Raw genomic sequence first — 24749 nt, 5'->3', positions numbered from 1 at the left:
CTGCTGATTCTCTGGAAATAAAAGTTTCCTGCGCACCATTAGAGAACAAGGAATGATACTCTTATGTAAAGAACATAATCCTTATACTTTCATGCACTGATATCAGAAAGCATCCAACCTTCCTTCCTTCCCTCAGACAGGTGGGTTTTTTCCCTTCTGTTGATGTTTACATAGTAAACTCAAGCAGACTAACAGAACAGGTAAAGTAGTTTCAGATTTTGCAGGCTAATGTAATATATAGGGGTAAAATAAAATAAAAATGGGGTCATCTACTAGACAGAAACACCAACCTAGTCACATTAATTATCAAAGTATAAAATATTCATTGAAGAGAAATGATTTTTGAACAACAAAACTGTTACCAATGACGACAATTAACATTTTCTGCAACAGTTAGCCAAGTCTCCCTAACAAAACTGATTACACTCTAAAATATTCATTATAATCAGACTTAGTTTTAGTGGCATTATAGAACTTAGTCAAGGTTTTTGAAGGGACTTAAACAAGTAAAATTTACAAGGAATAATAGTTGTTAATACTGTATTCATGATTTGGGAGTTTTACATCCATTTTCTTTAACAGTAATGACAGAAGACTTTTGTAAATTCAAAAAATTGTAAACTAATAGAGCAATTTTCTTTTTAAAGGTACATACCCTTACTTGAAATCAACTAGCTACCACTTAATTGAAGTAGATATGAAGCAAGCATAGTAGCATGCTTCTTTTCAGGAAGGGAAACAAAAAACTAATTTACATCAAGATATTAAAAGAAAAATGCTTTCAAGTCAAACCTTTGAGTAGCAGGTGAATGGGCAGTATTTAACTGTGAGACATTGCTAGCTGGCTGTACTTGACTAGGACTCTGCAAAAGACAATATACAAAATATATTTCTGTTAGTTCTGAGTAGTTTAAAACAAACGAGCTGATTTCTCTAGTCTATATTGTTCATAGCAAACATCATGAATCATGAGAAAGAATAAATCTGATTGGTGTGGGTAATGTGGGTAAAGGAACAAACATAGGAGGCAATTCCACATAGCAGAAAACTTTGAAATGACAGACTGATTGTAATGTTAGTGCAAGGTTTAAGGAAAGACAGTGTGACTAGTAAGGAAGAGATGGTGTTTATACCCAGTCCAGCTTGGACTGAACAAAGTTATGACAAAAGTCACTCCAAAGTGAGTATCAGGAACCAGTATATCCTTTATTTAAGAAAAGTGCAATGCTATTTGAGGGAGATTTTACTGCTGTTTCTGGATAGCAAGTGACTAAATAGAAATGTCCTTATTAGTGCAAAGTAGAGAGGTAGGTACAACAGGTGGGTTTGGAAGGAAGTGAAACACCTTCAACAAAAGTAGCAAAGATATATCTGTAAGTACATGTAATGTGAATGGTTGGCACATACTAATATCATCTTAAGATGAAATAAAGATACAATCATTGCAGAAGAAGTATTCTGCTAACTTACTTGGCCATATTGCTGTGGACTCATGTATGGACTTTGAACCATTGATCTTGGTACAGAAGGAGGGTTGCCCCCTTGGAATGGTAGTTGCTAAAGAAGGAAGAAAAATAAAAATAATAATTACATATATTTTTAAACTACATATTGACTCTTAAAGATTTGTTGAAAAACATTTTGTAAAATCTATTTTGCTGTGATAAGTCAGTGGAGAGATAACAAAGTACATTTGAAATATTTTATGGGAAGATATAGTTTAAAAGAAAGACAATTGGTTATTTATTCAGTGCAGGGTTTAGAAAAATGTGACAGGATAAGTGGAAGAAATAGATATAATGGATATGTTGAAGAAGGGGTGACAGTTGTCATACTAGCAGATCATTAGCTAAGACCATTTCAGTCGTGTTAAGCAAGGTTTGGTGTACCTTGCAAACTGCAACTGTTTGAAGATACTCTGAAGTTGAAACAGAAAGATGATTCATTCCTTCTTCCGCATCATCATTATCTTTTATGTCCACTTTGTCACACTTCCATGGTATGGATGGGATTTGTTCTTCACTTGGAGAAAGAATCTCCTTGTTTCTAGCAGAAGAAATAGCTTCCTTAACATTTCCCACCTCATTCTTACTATAGCTATCATGCTTTTGAAACATCTGTCTCCATAGCTAATTAAGTTGTATAGGTAAAAGAAGCTATCAACTGCTTTTAGGGAGCTTTCCAAGAATTTGAAAGAATTTATTTTACTACTAACTACTACTAATATTTCTTCTCTGTCAACCTGCTTATGATCTCACGGCATTTCATGTGCAATCACACTTTACCTTTGGTACACAGTACAGAGTTCCTAACTGCTGCTTTCTACAATTTAAATTGTGACTTTGCAAAGTTTATCTTGAGGTTCTAGGTTTACTTTTGTCTTTGTTAAGTTTTGCTTCAACGTTTTAAATTACTTCTCAAATTCTTTGATAATTCAACTATAAGAACTAGCTCATTAACATACAATCAACTAGTTTTAAATTCTTTTGTTGTGGCCTGAAGTACTTATAATACATAGGATGGGGTTCAGATCTGTGCCATAACAACACGTTTGAATACTGGATGATCATTGCTAACTCATCTAGCTAAAGGCACCTTTATACACAGCTTGTATAGCTCTCTTGAATAATTCACCTACAACTAGTTTTCTTCATGACCACTTTATCAAAGGCCTACTCCAGGGCAACAAATCTTAGGAAAACTAATATAGAAAGATGTCAGATATTTGTAAAACAATACAGTGATGCTTCAATATATGAGTTAATTTGTTCCCAGAGACTGTTTGTAAAGCAAAAATTCATAAAGCAGAGCAATAATTTCCCATATGTTATAAATCATAATACGTTCTCAGAAGAATATTTTACCTATAAAATTTATAATATTCATAGATAAATGACAATAAAATAACAGCAGAAAGTAAAGAATATTTTATGTAGAGAAAAAAATGTCAAGATCATTTATAATAAAAATATATTATAATTGGTTTACTGAATCCCTTTCACTGACACTAGACTTGCACACACTAGCATTAATAGACACAATTGCTGATTCACAAGCACTTGTAGACAGACTTGTAGATTTCTTTTTAAAAAAAATCAAGTCTAGAGTTGTTTGTTTAGAAGGTTTCTTTTGCTCTCTATAAATTTCTCAGTAACACATAGAAGCATTTGTTATGGTAGTAGAAACTTTTGCACTTCAGAATTTGGATCTTGTGCTTGAAAAATAAAACTCGTAAACCCAGGGTCTCGTAAAGCAGGTCCTTGTATTACTGTACTTGTAGTTATAAGGGAAATATTTTTTTAGTGAAAACTATGACTTTGACAGTGAAGTAATATACAGCTGATGAATATGGAATAAGCTGTGAAGGCTATTACAAATATGTTTAGCATATCAACAAGATAATATAATTAAAATAATTGTGAGTTACAAAATGTGTATTAGAGTAAATAACATTGAATTACATTAGGGCCTGACACTGCCATTTGTTGACCAACCATTTGTTGCTGGGGTGCTGACTGTTGTTGTTGGGGTTGTTGCTGTGTTGAAGTTTGTGGTGGTGGAACTGGTGGTTGAGAAGTTGGTGGTGGTTGCGTTTGTTGTTGTGCTTGGGGTGGTGCTTGGGAAACCATGAAAGCATCATGCCTCTGTGAAAGATAAATTGATTGATGAGAACAGTAATATTAACATCTGAGAGGGACAATAAAATACATTCTTCAAGCCAGCCAATGTTGATTAAACCAACAAATGAAACAATCCTATCCATTTTAAAGCAATGAAAATCTTAAGAAATATATTTTAATTAACATCTAATTATATATTTTTTTCTTTATTAATGCATGAAATATTTAACAAATTTAGTCTAATTTGTTATGAGTTACATTATGGGAAATAGCATAACATTACTAAAATTTGGATAAATTTCAAAGGAGTGAGGAAAACTATCAATAATATAGAAAAATATACTTATATTTTGTAACTTTTTAAACTATCAAACTATCAATAAAATATCTATCTGGAGATTTTGTTACTTTATATTTGTAATCATTAAGAATTAACAACTTATAAAAACTAAACAAATGTCAAGCTATTGATAGTTAAATAACTGAACGATAATTATTAGCCACCACATCAATTATTTAAAGAGCAATCCATGGTGTAATAGATTGCTTTCTAAACAAGTGTACCATCATTACAACTAGTATCATACAAAACTCAAAACAGTGTACAAAAAGAAAGTCATCATCATCATCATTTAATGTTCTCCATAAGAATCAATGACAATAAAATCTGTTTATCATTATGACATACATGATATATTAGAATGGACATTTAATACAAAGCTAAAAAGACTTAAAAATAGAAATAGAAGCAAGCTCAAAGTAAAGCAAAGCAATACAGCTATTGGATTTAAGATTAGTTATTTCAGTAATCATCTGTAACATGGAAGATCAATAAGAAATGGCCATCAAAGTACACAACTGTTAACTTTCTTACAAAGCAAACATAGTCCAAAGACAAAAGTTAGAATACACACCTGCAAAGGAACAGGCTTTGGTTGGTTAACAGGTGTGCGAGCTGGCATATGTCGCTGTTGGAATTGTATATGAGCAGCTGTAGCTTGCTGGTGGTTCATCATACCTACGCACAAGAAAATAAAGTAGTTTTGTCAAATTTTCAACAGTCACAGTTTAAAGTTTAAATTTACTTTGCAGAAAAACAACCAGCTTTTGAATTTTTAGAAAAAAATTATCTCTCTCTCTCTCATGATGCACACACATATTCATAAGACACACTGAACAATGTAGTTGTACAAAAATATGAGAAGATTACAGCTAAAATTCCTTTAATCATAAGTTTTCTGGATCAGGGTTATTGACAAGACAGTTACCTTAAAAACAAATAAATCAACAACTACATAAATATACTCATATATAATAGGAATCAGAGAGAGATAAGTGGGTTTTTTTTATGTATGCTATGATGCATTTTCCTTTTAAATTTTCTTTTAGAAATTATTTCTTATTTTGAGAAAAAGGAACACTGTTTTAAGAAAAGGAAACAAAGAGATCTGTAATATTCAGATGCTTATAAGGATTTCTAGCATGGGCACAAAGCCACACATTTGGAGGAAGGGAGTGTAGTTGACTAAATTTAGCCATTTACTTGACCGACACTTCCTGAGCCTAAAAGGAGAGAAGGTAAAAGTCAACCATGGCAGGATTTGAACTCAAAACAAAGATATGTAGTAAAATACCACAAGGCTTTTTGGCCAATACTTATCGAGTATGCCAAATGACTGCCAATGTGATAATAATCACATAAGTACAAGGTCAGGAATTTGGGAGAGGAGGCTGGAGGCTAGTTAATACCACTCACTCCAGTATTTGGCTGGTATTTTATTTCATTGACCCCAAAGAGATGAAAAGCAAAGTTGATCTTCATGGGATTTTAACTCAGAATCTAAACAGCCAAAACAAATACCACAAATACATATTGTCTGACACATTAGCAATTCTGCCAATACTCCACCATTGTTATAAGAATAATGGTTGCAAATTTTGGCACAAGGCCAGCATTTTTTGGGGTGGTGGGGATGGTAGTCGATTACATCGATCCCAGTGTCCAACTGGTATTTATTTTATTGACCCTGAAAGGGTGAAAGACAAAGTCGACGGAATTCAAACACAGAATATTAAAGATGAACGAATGCCTCTAAGCATTTTGCCTGGTGCGCTAACAATTCTACCACCTCACCACCTTTCAAAATAATAATCCTTTCTACTATAAGAACAAGGCCTGAAATTTTGGGGGAGGGGACCAGTCAATTAGATTGACCCCAAAAGGAAATTTTGGGGGAGGGGACCAGTCAATTAGATTGACCCCAAAAGTCTACTGTGGCAGTATTTGAACACAGAACGTAAGGACAGATGAAATGTCACTAAGAACATCACCCAGTGTGCTAACGATTCAGCCAGCTTGCTGCCTTAATACTACTAATAATAATAATTATTATTATTGCATTTCATTGATCTGTGAAAGAAAGAAAAGCGAAGTTGACCTTGGTGGAATTTGAATTTAGAATGTAAAGCTGGAGGTACAAGGCCTATGATTTGGGGTGAGGAGGGGAAAATTAGTCAACACCGGTACTTGACTGGTATTATATTTTTATTAATCCTAAAAAAGCATAAAAGGCAAAGTTGACCTCAGTAGGATTTGAACTTTCACTGCTTTAATGAAGAAGTATTAACTATGTAATCAATGAGTGAAAAATACCGGTCATGTAGCAGGCTGCAAAATGTTACATTAGAAAGTCTCAATTTACATAGGTCACTTTGTAAGATATAGATGCAATATTTCAGTCAAGTGATACAATCATGTTCTAGAAATGGCTCTAAATGAACCTGGTAAACTAAAAATTCACTACAATTTTGATATTCAGACACACAAAACAACTGGACATCATAGACCAGATATCATTATACCAGACATTAAAAAAAGAAAGAAAATGTCTTATAATAAATGTTGCGTGGCACCTTGGGCAAGTGTCTTCTACTATAGCTTCGGGCCGACCAAAGCCTTGTGAGTGGATTTGGTAGACAGAAACTGAAAGAAGCCCGTCGTATATATGTGTATGTTTGTGTGTTGTGTTTATCCCCCCTAACATCGCTTGACAACCGATGCTGGTGCATTTACGTCCCTGTAACGTAGTGGTTCAGCAAAAAAGGCCGATAGAATAAGTACTAGACTTACAAATAATAAGTCCTGGGGTCGATTTGCTCGACTAAAGGCTGTGCTCCAGCATAGCCACAGTCAAATGACTGAAACAAGTAAATGAGTAATGAGAGTTACAGCTGCTTCAGACAAAAACATGACAGACAAGTAGAAAAGATCTTGAAGGATGCTAATTTGAAAGTAGAGGTGTGGAGAACATAGATATGCCCAGCAGCAGAATGTGAGTTCAGTTCTCTCTCAAAACTATATCTTCTGGAACAGCTGGACTTTTAAGTTAGACATGCAAATGCTCCAAAAAAAAATCTTCCCTCGTAAAAATGAACAAATCAATGAACACACACATATAAATAAGTGGTTCTCAACCTTTCAAAAGCTCAGTGGTCCCTTTGGACAAATGGCCCTTTTATGAACGTCTCCTTCACATTTTGCACACAAAAAGTAGCAGATTCAGAAGCTGATTTTATGCAGTGGTTTATTATCCATATTTTCTTAAGTTTTTCCTTCTCTTTAGATATGTATGTGTAGACTAATGCTCCTAATGTGAAATTATACTTAGGTTTATGTAATTAATCATTATTAACGTTGTTTTAATGTCCACTTTTCTATGCTTGCATGGGTCAGAGAGAATTCTGTGAGGCAGATTTTTTATAGTTGGACGTTCTTGTTAGCAACCTGTTATCTGTTTCCAAGTAAGGAAATATATTCTCATGACCAGACATTTGCATGGAAGATTGGAAATGAAAAGCATCATTTGTATGGCAGTAATGTTAATATTTACAACTGTTATACACACACACACACACACACACGTATATTCTTTTACTTCTTTTAGTCATTTGACTGTAGCCATGATGGAGCACAACCCAAAGACTTCTTTGTAAGCCTAGTACTTATTCTATTGGTTCTTTTGCCGAACCATTAAGTTACAGTGATGTAAATACACGAACATCAGTTGTCAAATAATGGTGAAGGGACAAACACAAGATACATACAAATATATACATACACACACACACACATATATATATATATGTATATACATACATACATACATACATACATACATACATACATACAGGGGTTGGACAAAATAATGGAAACACCTTAACATTCCAAGCAAATTTATTTTAATATGGGGTAGGACCGCCTTTGGCTGTAATTACACCTTGAATTCTCTGATGAATGGACTTGTACAAAGTTCAAATTGTTTCCAATGGAATTTTTGTCCATTCTTCAGCTAAAACAGTCTCCAGTTCTTGTAGTGAAGATGGTGGAGGATATCAACTCCTTGTTTTTCTAAAATGCACCATAAATGTTCAATAATATTGAGATCTGGGGACTGGTCAGATAATATGTTCAACTTCACTAGAATGTTCCTCGTGCCGTTCAGTAACAACTTTAGCTGTGTGAATTGGTGCATTGTCATCCTGAAAGATTGTCCCCCCCACCCCTGGAAACAGTTCTACAACCACAGGATGAATTTATCAGATAAAATGCTTAAATAGTCTTGACTATTAATTCTGCCATGAAGGGAAACCAGTGGGTTGGTGCATTTCCAAGATATAGCACCCCCAGATCATCACAGATCCTCCTCCATGTTTAACAGTTCGAAGAAGGCAGTCTGGGTCAAATATAAGGTAAAGGATGATTCATCTAAGAAAATAACATTTTTTGACTGCTCTAGGGACCAATTCTGTAGGTTTTTACTCCACTCTAAATGCTTTGCAATGTTTGTTTTTGAAAGTAGTGGTCTTCTGATTGCAGCCCTCCCTTGAAATCTGGCTTTGTGCAGCTCTTGGCGAACAGTTTTTGTGGAAATTGGTTTCTCGAGGTGGTCATTAAGCTCTGCAGTAATTTTGGGAGCTGTACTTTTGTGATCCTTTCTAACAATTCGCGTAAGAGTCTGATGGCCCCTATCTGAAAGTTTTGGTTTTCTTCTGGAGTTTGATACACCAAACATTTTGGCTGTTTTAGTTACACTAGCACCTGCCATATGAGCACCAACAATTTGACATCTTTAAAAGTCCGATAGGTCTGTCTTTTTAATGAATTTTAATTACCTTTTTCTGATGATATCTGAAAAGAAACAGCAAGTATGCAAAACATATTAAGTAATACTAATAATAAATAAAAAAACATAAAAATAAACAAGCTTTTGACGGTTTTATAGATATTTCAAAATTATGATATGATGCTAGGTGTTTCCATTATTTTGTCCAACCCCTGTATATATATGAGAAGCTTCTTTCAGTTTCTGTTTATGTAGAATCAGTTTAATAACCATTCTGGTACTTAAAATTAATTATTTGGTGGTTTCTATAAAGACTGCTCCAGGCACTTACATGTGGAGGCACATGGCCTAGTGGTTAGAACAGTGGACTCGCGGTCAAGGGATCGTGGGTTCAAATCTCAGACCGGGCGATGTGTATGTTTATGAGCCAAACACCTAAGCTCCACGCAGCTCCGGCAGAAGGTAATGGTGAACTTCTGTTGACTCTTTTGCCACAACTTTCTTTCACTCTTTCCTCCGGCATCTCACCTATTATGGACCGGCATCCCGTCCAGGTGGGGAACCTATATGCCAAGGAAACTGGCCCTTATGAGCCAGGCATGGCTCGAGAAGGAACAAGGCACTTACATATGGAATATCAGGAGAGATATACGTAGTATCTAGTAATTTTATGCCATAAATCAGAAGCGGGATATTGAGATAATGGTAATACATAGACATATTTAAACAAAAATTATAAAATCTAAAGTATAAAAATATAAATACTCAAAAAATGTGTGCTGATATATGTGTAAAGTGTAAAATAATGCACACAGATATATATACGAAGTGGGTTTTTTTTTGGTTTATCATCATCATCATCATCATCATTTAACGTCCGCTTTCCATGCTAGCATGGGTTGGACGGTTCAACTGGGGTCTGGGGAGCCCGAAAGCTGCACCAGTCCAGTCAGATCTGGCAGTGTTTCTACAGCTGGATGCCCTTCCTAACGCCAACCACTCCGAGAGTGTAGTGGGTGATTTTATGTGCCACCGACACAGGTGCCAGACGAGGCTGGCAAACGGCCACGCTCGGATGGTGTTTTTTATGTGCCACCGACACAGGTGCCAGACGAGGCTGGCAGACGGCCACGCTCGGATGGTGTTTTTATGTGCCACCGACACAGGTGCCAGATGAGGCTGGCAAATGGCCACGATCGGATGGTGCTTGTTACGTGCCCACAGCACGGAGGCCAGTCGATGCGGTACTGGCTACGGCCACGTTCGGATGGTTTTATTGTGTGCCACGGGCACTGGTACCACAAAGATACAAATTCCATTGATGTTCATCTATTTTGATTTGTTTTGATTTGATTTTCACTTGCCTCAACAGGTCTTCACAAGTGTCACAAGAAGGAAGGTATGCACAGGTGGACTGACTACGTCCCAGGTAGGGGCCATGGGTTATGGCCTGACTAGTCTTGCCGGTCTTCGGATGGTGTTTTTATGTGCCACCGACACAGGTGCTAGATGAGGCTGGCGAACGGCCACGATCGGATGGTGTTTGTCATGTGCCCACCGCACTGACTACAGCACTGATGGATTTCTTGTGTGCCACAGGCACTGGTACCACAAGATACAAATTCCATTGATGTTCATCTATTTTGTCTATTTTGATTTGATTTGATTTTGATTTTCACTTGCCTCAACCGGTCTTCACAAGTGTCACAAGAAGGAAGGTATGCACAGGTGGACTGACTAGTCTTGCCGGGTCTTCGGAAGGTGTTTTTTATGTGCCACCGACACAGGTGCCAGATGAGGCTGGCGAACGGCCATGATCGGATGGTGTTTGTTACGTGCCCACAGCACGGAGGCCGGTCGATGCGGAACTGGCTACGGCCATGTTCGGATGGTTCTCATGTGTACCACCGGCACTGGTACCACAAAGATACAGATTCCATTGATGTTCATCTATTTTGATTTGTTTTGATTTTGATTTTGATTTTCACTTGCCTCAACAGGTCTTCACAAGTGTCACAAGAAGGAAGGTATGCACAGGTGGACTGACTACGTCCCAGGTAGGGGCCATGGGTTATGGCCTGACTAGTCTTGCCGGGTCTTCGGATGGTGTTTTTATGTGCCACCGACACAGGTGCTAGATGAACTGGCGAACGGCCACGATCGGATGGTGTTTGTCATGTGCCCACAGCACGGAGGCCAGTCGATGCGGTACTGGCTACGGCCACTTTCGGATGTGCCCACAGCACGGAGGCCAGTCGATGCGGTACTGGCTACGGCCACTTTTGGATGGTTTTCTCTTGTGTGCCACCGGCACTGGTACCACAAAGATACAAATTCCATTGATGTTCATCTATTTTGATTTGTTTTGATTTGATTTTGATTTTGATTTTCACTTGCCTCAACAGGCCTTCACAAGTATCACAAGGAGGAAGGTATGCACAGGTGGACTGACTACGTCCCAGGTAGGGGCCATGGTTTATGGCCTGACTAGTCTTGCCGGATCTTCGGATGGTGTTTTTATGTGCCACCGACACAGGTGCTAGATGAGGCTGGCGAACGGCCACGACCGGATGGTGTTTGTTATGTGCCCACAGCACGATGGCCAGTGATGCGGTACTGACTACGGCCACGTTCGGATGGATTCTTGTGTGCCACCGGCACTGGTACCACAAGCGGTACTGACTACGGCCACGTTCGGATGGATTCTTGTGTGCCACCGGCACTGGTACCACAAAGATACAAATTCCATTGATGTTCATCTATTTTGATTTGTTTTGATTTTGATTTTCACTTGCCTCAACAGGTCTTCACAAGTTTCACAAGAAGGAAGGTATGTACAGGTGGACTGACTACGTCCCAGGTAGGGCCCACGGGTTATGACCTGACTAGTCTTGCCGGGTCTTCGGATGGTGTTTTTATGTGCCACTATGTTCCCACAGCACGGAGGCCAGTCGATGCGGAACTGGCTACGGCCACGTTCGGATGGTTTTCTTGTGTGCCACAGGCACTGGTACCACAAAGATACAATTCCATTGATGTTCATCTATTTTGATTGATTTTCACTTGCCTCAGCAGGTCTTCACAAGTGTCACAAGAAGGAAGGTATGCACAGGTGGATCGACTACGTCCCAGGTAGGGGCCACGGGATATGGCCTGACTAGTCCTGCCGGGTCCTCTCATGCACAGCACACTTCCATAGGACTCGGTCTTCAGTCATTTCCTTGGTGAGACCTAAAGTTCGAAGGTCGTGCTTCACCACCTCGTACAGGTTTTCCTGGGTCTACCTCTTCCACAGGTTCCCTCAACTGCTAGAGTGTAGCACTTTTGCACACAACTATCTTCAGCCATTCTCGTCACATGACCATACCAGCACAGCCGTCTCTCTTGCACACCACAACTGACACTTCTTAGGTTCAACTTTTCTCTCAAAGTACTTACACTCTGACGATTATGAACACTGACATTACACATCCATCGGAGCATACTGGCTTCATTTCTTGCAAGCTTACGCATATCCTCAGCTGTCACGGCCCATGTTTCACTACCATGTAGCATGGCTGTACGTACACACGCATCATATAGTCTGCCTTTTACTCTTAGCGAGAGGCCTTTTGTCACCAGCAGGGGTAAGAGCTCTCTAAACTTTGCCCAGGCTATTCTTACTCTAGCAGTTACACTTTCAGCACACCCACCCCCGCTACTGACTTGGTCTCCTAGGTAGCGGAAGCTATCAACTACTTCTAGTTTGTCTCCCTGGAACGTGGTAGAAGTTGGTCTCTGCACATTTCCAGTGTTTATTTCTCTTGAGCATCTGCCACAGACAAAAACTATTTTCTTAGTTAGCCTTCCTTTGACATTGCTGCACCTCTTATGTGTCCATAGCTTACACTTGGTGCACCTTATAGAGTTTCTACCTACACCTTTTTTACAGATCGAGCAGGGCCATCTACCTGAAGTCGTTTGTGGTTGGTCCACCTTCCTACTTATTAGGACTTTGGTTTTGGCTAGGTTGATTCTAAGGCCCTTCGATTCTAATCCTTGTTTCCACACCTGAAACTTCTCCTCCAGTTCTGATAGTGACTCAGCAATTAGAGCAAGGTCATCAGCATATAGGAGCTCCCAGGGGCATCCTGTCTTAAATTCTTCCGTTATTGCCTGGAGGACTATGATAAATAGGAGGGGGCTGAGGACTGAACCTTGGTGGACCCCAACCTCTACCCGGAATTCTTCACTGTACTCGTTGCCAACCCTCACCTTACTAGCTGCGTCTCTGTACATGGCTCGCACAGCTCTCACTAACCATTCATCTATCCCTAGTTTCCTCATTGACCACCAGATAAGGGATCGGGGGACCCTGTCAAAGGCTTTCTCTAAGTCAACAAAAGCCAGGTACAAGGGCTTACCTTTGGCTAGGTATTTCTCCTGCAGCTGTCTTACCAGGAATATAGCATCAGTAGTACTTTTCCCTAGCACGAACCCAAACTGCATATCATCTAAGCTAACTCTCTCTCTAATTAACTGGGCTATAACCCTCTTCGTAACCTTCATTACCTGATCCAACAGCTTGATGCCCCTGTAGTTATTTGTATCTAGGGCATCGCCTTTACCTTTGTAGCAGTTGACTATTATGCTGCTACACCAGTCATTGGGTATGACTCCTTCGTGTATCACCTGGTTAACTATACGGGTGACTATGCTATAGCCGACACTACCAGATATTTTGAGCATCTCTGCAGTAATTCCTGATGGGCCTGGGGCTTTCCCTGTCTTCATGCTTCTAATTGCCTTAGCTACCACGGAACTATCAACTCGGATAGCTGGTCCCTCTGTTGGGTCAACATTCGGCAGACTCTCTTTATCCCATTCATTTTCCTCATTCAGCAACCTTTCATAGTGGCGTCTCCAAGCTTCTCTCTTTGCATCCTCATTTAGCGCAAGTGAGCCATCCTCCATGCGAACACATTTCTCTCCTACCACATCTCGATTCTCTCTCACACACTGTCTTGCAACACGAAATACCTCAAGTCTTTCATCCTCACGGCGCAGGACATTGGCAAATTTTCTTTTATCTGCTTCCCCTCTGGCTAGATAGACCTGTCTCCTAGCTTCCCTTCTGGCAGTCTGATACACTTCCCTGCTACCACCGTTCTTCCAGGCCTTCCAAGCCTGTTTCTTTTGTCTAATAGCCCTATCAACAATATTGTTCCACCACCATGTTATTTTGGGTCTTAAGGGGACTTTGCACCAGCCACAGATCTGGTCAGCGGCTTTCAGCAGGTTGTCCCTCAGAAACGTCCAGTTGTCTTCTACCCCATGTGTAGCTATACCCCCTTCCACTTCGTCAAAGGCTTCAAGTAACATATCTCTAAATCTCTGTCCATTCGCAGGGTCTTTAAGCTTCCAGACCCTTCTTCTCCAAGTTGGTCGTCTTCTAGTCGCCCTCTTAGTCCTGATCCTAAAGTCACTAACTACCAGTCTATGTTGTGGGGTGCATTCTTCGCCTGGGAAGGTTTTGGCATTTATAAGCAGCCATCTTTCCCTTTTTCTGGCGAGGATGTAGTCGATTTGGCTAGTATGCCGGCCCGATCGGTAGGTGACCAGGTGGCTTGTTGGTTTCCTGAAGTTAGTGTTGCAGATCATAAGACTATTCGCATCACAGAACTCCAGCAGCCTGGTTCCCTCCTCGTTGCGGGAACCATAACCGTAGCCTCCATGCACGCCATGGAAGCCCCCAGCATGTCGTCCAACATGCCCATTGAAATCACCAGCCACAAAGAAAAGGTCCCTGTCGTTCGTCAATGAGGTGGTCTGCAGTAGGGTGTCATAGAAACTGTCTTTCTGTCCATCGGGTAGCCCTGGCTGAGGGGCATAGGCCGATATAATGGTTGCTAATCTATTATGAAGCACTATTCTAATCTTAAGTATTCTGTCACTTACTCTGATTACCTCAATTACTCTATCTATCCATTTCTCAGCGATAAGTATACCCACGCCACCAACCCCGTCAGTGTTCCCTGCCCAGAAAATCTTGTACCTGTGTTCCTTGCCTGTGAGGAACCTAGCAGATCCTCCTCTCCACCTTATTTCTTGCATACAACATACGTCAACACGTCTCCGTTCAAGCATCTCGACTATCTCGCCAGACCTACCTTTCAGTGTGCCAGCGTTGAGGGTGCCCACCCTGAGGGGGTGGAAGGTATTGACCCGAGAGGCCCAGGGACGGGGAGCAGTGCCGTCATGTACCTGAAAGGAAGAAGAAAACTCGCATTTGGCAGAATTCATAAGCAAAGCAATGAACTTAAGTTCAACCTGTTACACTGCACTAACATGTTTTTGCGCCGTATGGTCACCACCATATATAGAAGGGGTGGTATTGGTTTAAGGCCTTTAGGTGTTCATGGAAGAAAAGCAAAGGAAGGCAAGGTGAGATAAGGACTTCCGGTACTGGTGGTGGGGGCGGGAGGGCGGGCGCACTGTGCACTGGGAGAAGACGAGATTTAGGCGGCAGTAAGAAAGGCAAGATTTGAGATGGAAAGGTTTGCGGTCGTGTGCATAAGTTTCTATGAGTGGAAGTTGCGAAAGATGGGTTAGAGAATTAAGCGACAGAAAGACCAGATTTGAGACGAGATGTTTTTTTTTTTTGCGGTCGTGTGAATAAGTTTTTGTGAGCGAAAGTTTATATGCTTCAGCTAGCATTTGAGACAAAGGATAACGATAATATATGGGGGACACAATAATAAGGCTTGATGGTGATAATAATACTTGCAAAAACAATGAAAGAGGGACAGGTCGTGAACTTAAATATGACTTAGCTGATATTATTCATCATCCTGCGGTTCGTAGTTCGTGTTATAGCCAGGAGGAAAGCAATAATAAGGGCGGTCAAGCCTCGTGCGTAGGGTTTTATAAGGGAGGGGGTGAGGAGGTGTGGGTAGAAGCCTGTGGCAGCGAGTGAAAGTGAAATATATAGAGAGAGAGGGAGAGAGAGAGAGAGAGAGACAGCGATAACAGAGGGAGAAAACGACACCGCAGAGAAAGAGAGAGATAGAGGGAGGGAGAGAGACATGGTGATAACAGAGGGGCAAAAAAACGACACCGGGCACTGGGAGAAGACGAGATTTAGATGAAAGTAAGAAAGGCAAGATTTGAGATGGAAAGGTTTGCGGTCGTGTGCATAAGTTTCTATGAGTGGAAGTTGCGAAAGATGGGTTAGAGAATTAAGCGACAGAAAGACCAGATTTGAGACGAGATGTTTTTTTGCGGTCGTGTGAATAAGTTTTTGTGAGCGAAAGTTTATATGCTTCAGCTAGCATTTGAGACGAAGGATAACGATAATATATGGGGGACACAATAATAAGGCTTGATGGTGATAATAATACTTGCAAAAACAATGAAAGAGGGACAGGTCGTGAACTTAAATATGACTTAGCTGATATTATTCATCATCCTGCGGTTCGTAGTTCGTGTTATAGCCAGGAGGAAAGCATATATATATATATATATATACACACACACACACATATATATACATATACAGGGTGTCCCAAAAGTCACTAATGGATTTCAATTTTTAATAACTTCCTTAACTGTACAAATAAATGCATGAAATTTTGATACAATATAAAGGAAATAATGGAAATTAATATGCACAAGTAAAATTTTGCAACACCACTACATCACACATGAAAAATGACTGCTTAAATGGCAGCCATTTTTGGCTATGCACACCAGTGCTCTTTCCACCGTAACACCCTCAAGAGTTTCAGACCCCACTTCTCCGATTTCTCAATTGTTCTTCTCTTTTAGTCGCACCAGGGTCTCTAGTTTGTTGATGTAAACTCTCTCTTTCAGGTATCCCCACAAGAAAAAATCCAGGCTAGTCAAGTCTGGAGAACATGAAGGCCATTCAGTAGATCTTACACATGGTTCCAACATGATGGGGCAACTGCTTATACCACAAGAGAAACAATGCAGTTGCTATGGCAGTGCTTTGGAGAAAGAATAATCTCCTGCTACACCAATATCAATTTTATGTTCCCCAGACTTGATATTCTCTTGTGGGGATACCTGAAAGAGAGGGTTAACATCAACAAGCCATATACCCTGGTGCAACTGAAGGAGAACATCAATAGAGAAAACAGAGAAGTGGGATCTGAAAGTTTTGAGGGTGTTATGGTGGAAAGAACATGAGTGTGCAAAACTGAAAATGGCTGTCATTTTTCATATTTGATGTCGCAATGTTGCAAAATTTTATTTGTGCATATTAATTTCCATTATGTCCTTTATATTGTATCAACATTTCTTGCATTTATTTGTAAAGTTAAGGAAGTTATTAAAAATTGAAACCTATCAGTGATTTCTGAGATACCCTGTATTTATATTTATATATATATATATATATATATATATATATATATATACATACATACACACACACACACACATATATATATCATCAACATCTAACATCTACTTTTCCATTCTTGCATGGGTCAGATGGAATTTGTTGAGGCAGATTTTCAATACAGGTGCATGTGTGGCTGTGTGGTAAGAAGTTTGCTTCCCAACCACATGGTTCCTTGTTCAGTCCCATTGTGTGGCAACTTGGGCAAGTGTCTTCTACTATAGCCTTGGGTTGACCAAAGTATTGAGTGGATTTGGTAGATGGAAACTGAAAGAAGCCTGTTGTATATATGTGTGTGTGTGTGTCTTTGATTGTTCCCAATGACTGTTTGAGAACCAGTGTTGGGATATTTACATTCCCATAACTTAGCAGTTCAGCAAAGAAACCCATAGAATAAATACTAGACTTTAAAAAAAACATTGGCATTAATTTGTTTGATTAAAACCCTTCAAGTCGGTGCCTAGCTGAAGTCTAATGACTGAGACAAGCTATAAAAAATATGTATATATATCTATATATACATAAAACTCAACTTGTGTGTCTGTGTGTTTAACTTCCCAGCACATCTCCTCCTAGCCAACAAATAGTAGAACCACCAAAAATGGGTCACTTAAAGTTTAGGCGAATGAAAATTGAACTGCGCTATTTCTGTCCCAAAATTCATCTCGCAAGTGCAAAAATCGATAATGTGTTTGTTTAGGCCTTATCCCTTGCATTGAATAGTGAACTTTACTCAGTCAGCTGTTTGACGTGAACTGTGTTCACCACGTGTGCAAGCATGCGTAAATTGCATGAAAAATAAAAAATCAAGATATAAAAACGAATCGCCATAAACATTGTAGAAATTCAGCAAAGAAATGAAATTTCGGGATGTAGCCTAGAGGGTTTTTTCATATTAATCGTTTGGACTTTGTGAACACACCAATTGTTTTCATAACATTTTTAACGCTTTGAATTAAATGTGACCATTTTGCAAAGCTGGGCAATACTGCTAGTATATAATATATATGTGTGTGTATAAAGAGAGAGAGAGAGAGATAGGTGTAATAAATATCAGAGATGCTTTGCCTTGTGCAAAAGTTACTCAGAGATTTTACAAGATCTTCTATATCCATCAAAATGCTGAAAACCCTTCCATATTGCCAGCAGGTGTCTCAGAGTCACAAGTGCTTTGCTCCCTTAGCGTGTACACATCACCTGAGTGGGGCAGTGAGGACTGAACTACTCTTCACCTGTAGAAGGGTTCCACTTATATTCTCCGATGAACTATAGTTACCTTGAGCTGGTTTCAGCTGTTCTGCCTATCTCCACGGTGGATTTCTTCAGCTGTCTGAATCCTAGACTTATATTCTGTAGGAAATAGCACCAATCTATCTGGAATGCCATGGTAGCAACCTCAGTAGAAAACGAGGCTGCATGCCATCCCTTGACAAGGACCTTTTCAACCAAGTCTTGATGCTTGTTTTTTTTTTTTTTTTTAGCTAGTGGGAAATACTGAGTTAGCTCTCCCAAGAAATATATTAGATAGAACAAGGCTCTAACTTTTGAAGGTATTTCATAATTGACGAGATTAATACAACTTGTTCAGTTTAAACATCTGCAAAACCATGTTTGTGGGGAAAAAATTCTATAGGGTTGATGTTCTAAAGAGGGGGAGTAAAACACAACAAGGAGAAAAGATAGGTGTGTTGTCTGAGCCTTGATGGTGATATGTAACAAAATAATTCTGAGGAGATGCTTTTTTTTTATGGTGTTTCAGTCCATGTGTGTGTGTGTGTGGTGTGTGTGTGTGTGTGTGTGTGTGTGTGTGTGTGTGTGTGTGTGTGTGTGTGTGTGTGTGTGTGAGAAAGATATGTGAGTGAAGGTGTGTGTCATGATGATAGACGTCTTTTAAGGTACACACACATACATAGAAAATGTGAGGTCATCGTATAAAATTTTTATGATAGTTGATTTATGGAAAAGATTATGTTAAATTTTTGAAATGCAAATATGTAAATGAAAATTAAGTTCAGACCTTTACATGGTAGGTAGAACTGGTAGAAATAGGAGCCAAATCTCCCTCAAAACACCCTACTGTCTTAATCCGACAATTCAGTCTATTATGTAGTTTGAATGAGAAACTGTAACTAAAGGTTAAGATTATTAACCCCACAAAGAGGAGAAAGGAGAGAGATAGCATAGCGAAAGTTTTGGCTGACTGTCATCTTGTACTCCCCTTGTTGCTAGCGAAATGGTACATGCCGGCTGTGTGAACAACTTGTTGTTTTAATGGCGGAACAAATGGGAATTCCATTAGAAAAGGTTTTAATCGATTTCCTCAGTAACTATGGGAACTAGGAAAAAAAAATACAAACCGCATTCCAATCTATGCACCTGTCTCCACATGTGTGCCATTTTTCATGAGAACCCACCCAGCCATTTGGCTGTGAACCTCAAGGCAAGAAAGAATACAAGAATCGCCCATGTCCAATTTATATATATATATATATATATACACACACACAGACACATATAGGGGGGTATGTATGCAGTGCTTTGAAGAAGTTTGCTTCACACACACAATTCCAGATTCAGTACCCTACATGGCACATTGGGAAGTATCTTCTAGTATAGATTTAGGTTGACCAATACTTTGTAGTAAATGGAATTTGGTAGACTGAAACTATGCAGACAACCATCTCAAATCCTTCATTCTCTCTCTCTCTCTCTTTAAACATACACACAGATATCGTTGTTTATTTATTTTTTTTTTGTTTCATACAACATCACCAATTAAAATGACAGTCAGTAGAATATAGAACAATAAACAGCACTGTTATGATCACACAAAAACCTCTGAGAGTTGTATTACTCCTGCATGGCTACTGAAGAGAATATACACATACATACATATATAACTTGTGCCAGGCATAACAAAATTTACAATGGATCTTCACTAAAATTATCAACTTGTCATATGTCTCATATGTGAAATACACATACAGTTTCCATCAACCAAATTCTACTCCCAAGGCATTGGTCAGCTCAAAGTTATAGTAGAAGACACTGTCTGGTATAACTTCATATGACTAGAGGTTGTTGAAGTGTGATGGTGAGCAACTTCATAGCAATAAGTCAAGTTGCCTTTCATTGGATACCACTTAGGATATCTCTAAGTACAGCAGCAGCATCAACAATTAAATGTCAGCTCAGAATTAACAGCAGCACCAATAAATGTCAACACAGGATTAGCTGAGAAGCCATATCTAGAAATCAAGCCAATTCCAACATCACCATTAACCATCCAGTTCTAGGCCACAAGATTTCATTGAGAGTGATGATTCATAAAATGAGATAGACTTCCTTTTGGCCAAGTATCAATTATCCTATTTTACTATCTACCAAATTATAATCACAAGCACTGTGAAGTGAGATCAAACTCAGAACTATAAGGTTGTATACCAAACTTTTTAACCAGAGTAATGCCCACATTCATTATCAACTGAATTTCTTTTATTCACTTTCATAAAATGAAAAGCACAGATAGCTTCAGAAGAAAGTGAATTTAGGAAGTAAAGGAGCATAATTAAACACTGCAAGGGATTTTCTCAGTCATTTTCTGTATGTCTGTCTACAGTTATGCATGTGTATTTGTGCATGCACATGCTCCAGTCTACTCAACAGAAAATGAGTATGGAAGACTAACTTCTCATTCAGTGGTAGAGTATTGTACTCTCTCAGGAGCTTAAAAGCAATGGCAACTGGACAAACTTGAACCTGATGAACCTGTAAGCTCATGACAGACCTATTTATCTTTATCTTTTATATATATTTTCATTTGTTTTTGCATGATTTTCTACATTAGCCAGGGTTACACAAATATATTATTGAGACATTTGTTTTATTGCTGGATTCTCTTTCTCAAGTAGAGGATCTCATATTCCAACAAGCTTTGAAGGCATGATGCAAACATATATTGACAAGAGAAATGCCAACAAGAAGACTATGCGAATGTCATGACTTTCATATAAGCAAGCAACAGATGCAAACAAATACACAAAAGCCACACGTGTGTATGTATGTGTGTACACACACAACAGGATTGTTTCTTAGTTTCCATCTACTATCAAACCCACTCAGAAGGCTTTGGTTAGCTCAGGGCTGTAGAAGAAGACATTTGCCCAATGTGCAGTGCAATGAGATATATATAAATATACATAGGTTACTGAAGTTGTGAACTGACTTAGTGCAAGCTGAATTTCTTTTCTAAAACATTAAGTTTGTAAAATATAACTATTTGTTATATAGTTATCTTTAATTCATGTAGAATCTTCTTTGGATTTCTGTTGCCTTTGACATACATAAAGACACACACATACGGCCTTGTAGGTATGTTTTTTTCCATGCTAGCATGGGTTAGACAAGTATATATTACCGAGGTATTGTATTACAGCTGGATGCCCTTCCTGTAAAGGAAAAACTCTTACATGCTTTTAAAGTAAAGAAGTTTACATTTCATTCACCTTCAAAAGCACAAAGATTGGTTGACAAAGAAATATCAACAAGAATCACATTCCACAGCTCACCACAGATTGTTAACATACACAATACATGCATGAATGTATGTATGTACTTATGTAAGTGTGTGTGTGCATGTATGTGTGTGTGTATATATATATATATATATATATATATATACTAGCAGTATCGCCCGGCGTTGCTCAGGTTTGTAAGGGAAATAACTATAAAGCATTTTTAGAGAGTTATAGCCAAAAAATAGAAAAAAAAATGGAAAAAAATGATGGTAAATTTTTTTTTGAGAGTCAAAAAAGGATGGAGTTGCGTCCCCTAGACAGTTTGTGGTTCGTGTTTCCGATTCTCGACCCCATGTCGAACTTATCGATTTTTTTCAGAACTGGGGAAACTTTTCAAAATTTTCGCTAAGTTAGTTTTGGATTATGACATTGGGCTATGTGTGTGTCAAGTTTCATCAGAATCGGTTGAAAGCCGTGGTTGGGGTGAGGGTACAAGCAAACAGACACACAGAAACACGCACAGACAAACTGCCGTTTATATATAGATATATATATATATATATATATATATATATCCCCTATCTCTTTCTCCCCATCCCCTACACACCTGAAAACCCCCACCCATACACACTCCTAGCTGTCCCCTGCATACTTCATACCTCAAGGTGCCACTTGGCCATCTTATCACTATTTATCCCTTCGTAGTCCCAATTGATTAATTTTTCACTTTCCCAAATGTGAGTAGTCATGTAGCTCATCTTCAACAGGAACCTGCTTTGCTCCACCCCTTCTCTTACACCTTATCTTTTATCTGCTAGAATAATCCCCCCCATCCCATCAACCCCGCTCTACTCCCAGATTTTGCAGGCTTGCAAGCTGCATGGTGACTTCACAAGTGCCAGTGGAATGAGTAAAGCACCCACTACACATTGTGAAGTGTTTAGCATTAGGAAGGGCATCCAGCCATAGAAACCATACCAAAGCAGACACTGAAGCATAATGCAGTCCTTGGACCCACTGGGTCTTGCCATACATCCAACACATGACATCATGGAACAGGACGTTAAATGATGAGATATACATGTACAGATACACACACAGCTTTGTATACATGTCTACCAAATTCACTCAAAAGTACTGGTCAGCCTAGGGCTATAGCAGAAGACACTTGGGAACTTTAAAAATTCTATTAGATGAACTTGTCAATGCAGACTCCCACTATCCTCTGACATGCTTTTAATTAACTTAATAGTTGTTTCTTAACAGAGAAAGTAGTAAAGAAAAGAATAAATTAATTTAATCTGTATACATAAAAATGTAATGATAATTCAAGTGATATTTTCAGGAAAATTCATTATTGACTTGTTTGAAATCATTTGATATTTTCAGTATTAAAAGAGAAGAGAGAAAACAATACACACACACAAACACAATCATATCAAAACATGGTACACAGATATTTTTGATTTATTGTTAATCATCATAAAAAAATTTGTCATGAGTGCTTATTTCTTGCCAATCTCTTCCTTTACTTGAACCAATGCTGCTCTATAAGAAAAAGAACCTGGAATTTTTTTGGCAATGAATAAACAGTAAAAGGTTAGTAAAATGTTTCAATGTCCATACTAATAGACATTTTCAGATTCATAGCTTTGAGCTTCTCTCTTGTACAGAAATATGTTTCAAATAGATTTTTTTTTCATAGTTCTAATTAACTTTTAGTTAGTTAATATATGTACACCCATCCACACACACACACTCACTCATGAGAGAGAGATAAAAAAAATGGCAGAAATCAGAAGTTAATAAAACACATCTGAAAAGAGATATTTTTTATGTGAAGTAAAAAAAAAATTATTGTTTTTGTCTCATCACCATGTATGTGCTTTTAAAAAACATTTTTACCTTTACTCCATAATTATTTTCTAAATGTATTAAGTTAGGAATAATTGAATTTAAAACTGACACAACAATGATTTTACATCAAATTAATTGATACAAAGAAAAAATTCAACTGTAATAAAAATAAATATATATAAACTGATGAGAAACATACTTTTACCTCATTTGAAACAGTCCTATGACCAGAGTTGCTTTGAATGTCAGCAAAGAATGATCTAACTGGATTTATGCCAGTCGAAATGGTAATATATATAATTGGAAATATTGAAATGGTTCAATCATGGACAATTAGAGAAAATTATCTTTCTGAACTTTCTCCTATCCCAGAGATTTTGGTTACATTTCTTGATACACAAAATAGTTGGCAATATGAAATATCAATATTCTTCAGGTAATTGTAACAGACAACAAAAATAAAATAAGAGATTAAAAAATAGAAAATGCAAATTCTATTTTTCCACTCTGGGGGAATTTGAAGAAAAGAAAATTGTGCATGTATACTGAGAAGGAAAACAGTTATGGAAAGATGGCTTTTTCTTTTCTCTTTTTTTTTTTTTAAGTATAAGCAGAATCAAAAATAGAAAATAGCTAAAATAATAATGATTTTTACTTTGGCCCACTGCCACAAAGTTGCATTCAATGAATAGTCCATTTAATTGGTTTCAATACTTAACTGACACTTATTTCAGCAAAATTGTGAGAATGTAAAGTCAACTGCAAAGGGATTCACAATCACCACATAAAAAAGGATATAATTAAATAAGGTAAAGCATTGTTTGTTAGGCACAATACAATTTCTGCCAACCTTCATTATTAATAATTATTTTTACTATAGGCATAAGATCTGAAATTTTAGGGAAGCAATCTAGTCGATTACATAAACCCCAATGCTCAACTGATACTTATTTTACCGAGCTGAAAGGCAAAGTCAATCTCAGCATAATTTGAACTTGGAATGTAAAGCTGGAAGAAATGCCACAATTCATTTTGTCTGGTATGCTAATGACTCTGCCAGCTCATTACATAATAATAATAATAATGGTTTCAAATCTTGGCACAAGGGCAGCAATTCTAGGGGATGGGGTAAGTCGATTACATCGACCCCAGTGCTCAATTGGTGCTTATTTTATTGACCCCAAAAGGATGAAAGGCAAAGTTGACCTTAAAGGAATTTGAACTCAAA

The 24749-nt window shown here is 38.3% G+C and overlaps 1 protein-coding gene across 4 annotated transcripts in view; it reads right to left on the bottom strand.

The window, feature by feature from the left end:
* LOC115209611 (mediator of RNA polymerase II transcription subunit 15) overlaps positions 1 to 24749 on the bottom strand; it is a 77305-nt gene that overhangs the window by 12216 nt on the left and 40340 nt on the right. For all 4 annotated transcript variants that reach the window (XM_029778052.2, XM_029778053.2, XM_036501236.1 and 1 more), the window contains 4 exons: positions 4535 to 4638; positions 3462 to 3644; positions 1471 to 1557; positions 793 to 863 (listed from right to left, as the gene is read on the bottom strand). In XM_029778052.2, the coding sequence (XP_029633912.1) occupies positions 793 to 863; positions 1471 to 1557; positions 3462 to 3644; positions 4535 to 4638 (445 nt within the window). The remainder of the gene's footprint in view (positions 1 to 792; positions 864 to 1470; positions 1558 to 3461; positions 3645 to 4534; positions 4639 to 24749) is intronic.

The sequence above is a fragment of the Octopus sinensis genome, linkage group LG3 (assembly GCF_006345805.1).
Source record: "Octopus sinensis linkage group LG3, ASM634580v1, whole genome shotgun sequence".
NCBI classification, from domain to species: domain Eukaryota; kingdom Metazoa; phylum Mollusca; class Cephalopoda; order Octopoda; family Octopodidae; genus Octopus; species Octopus sinensis.
Note: the sequence above shows the minus strand (reverse complement) of the source record. Positions and strands in the feature narration are given on the sequence as shown.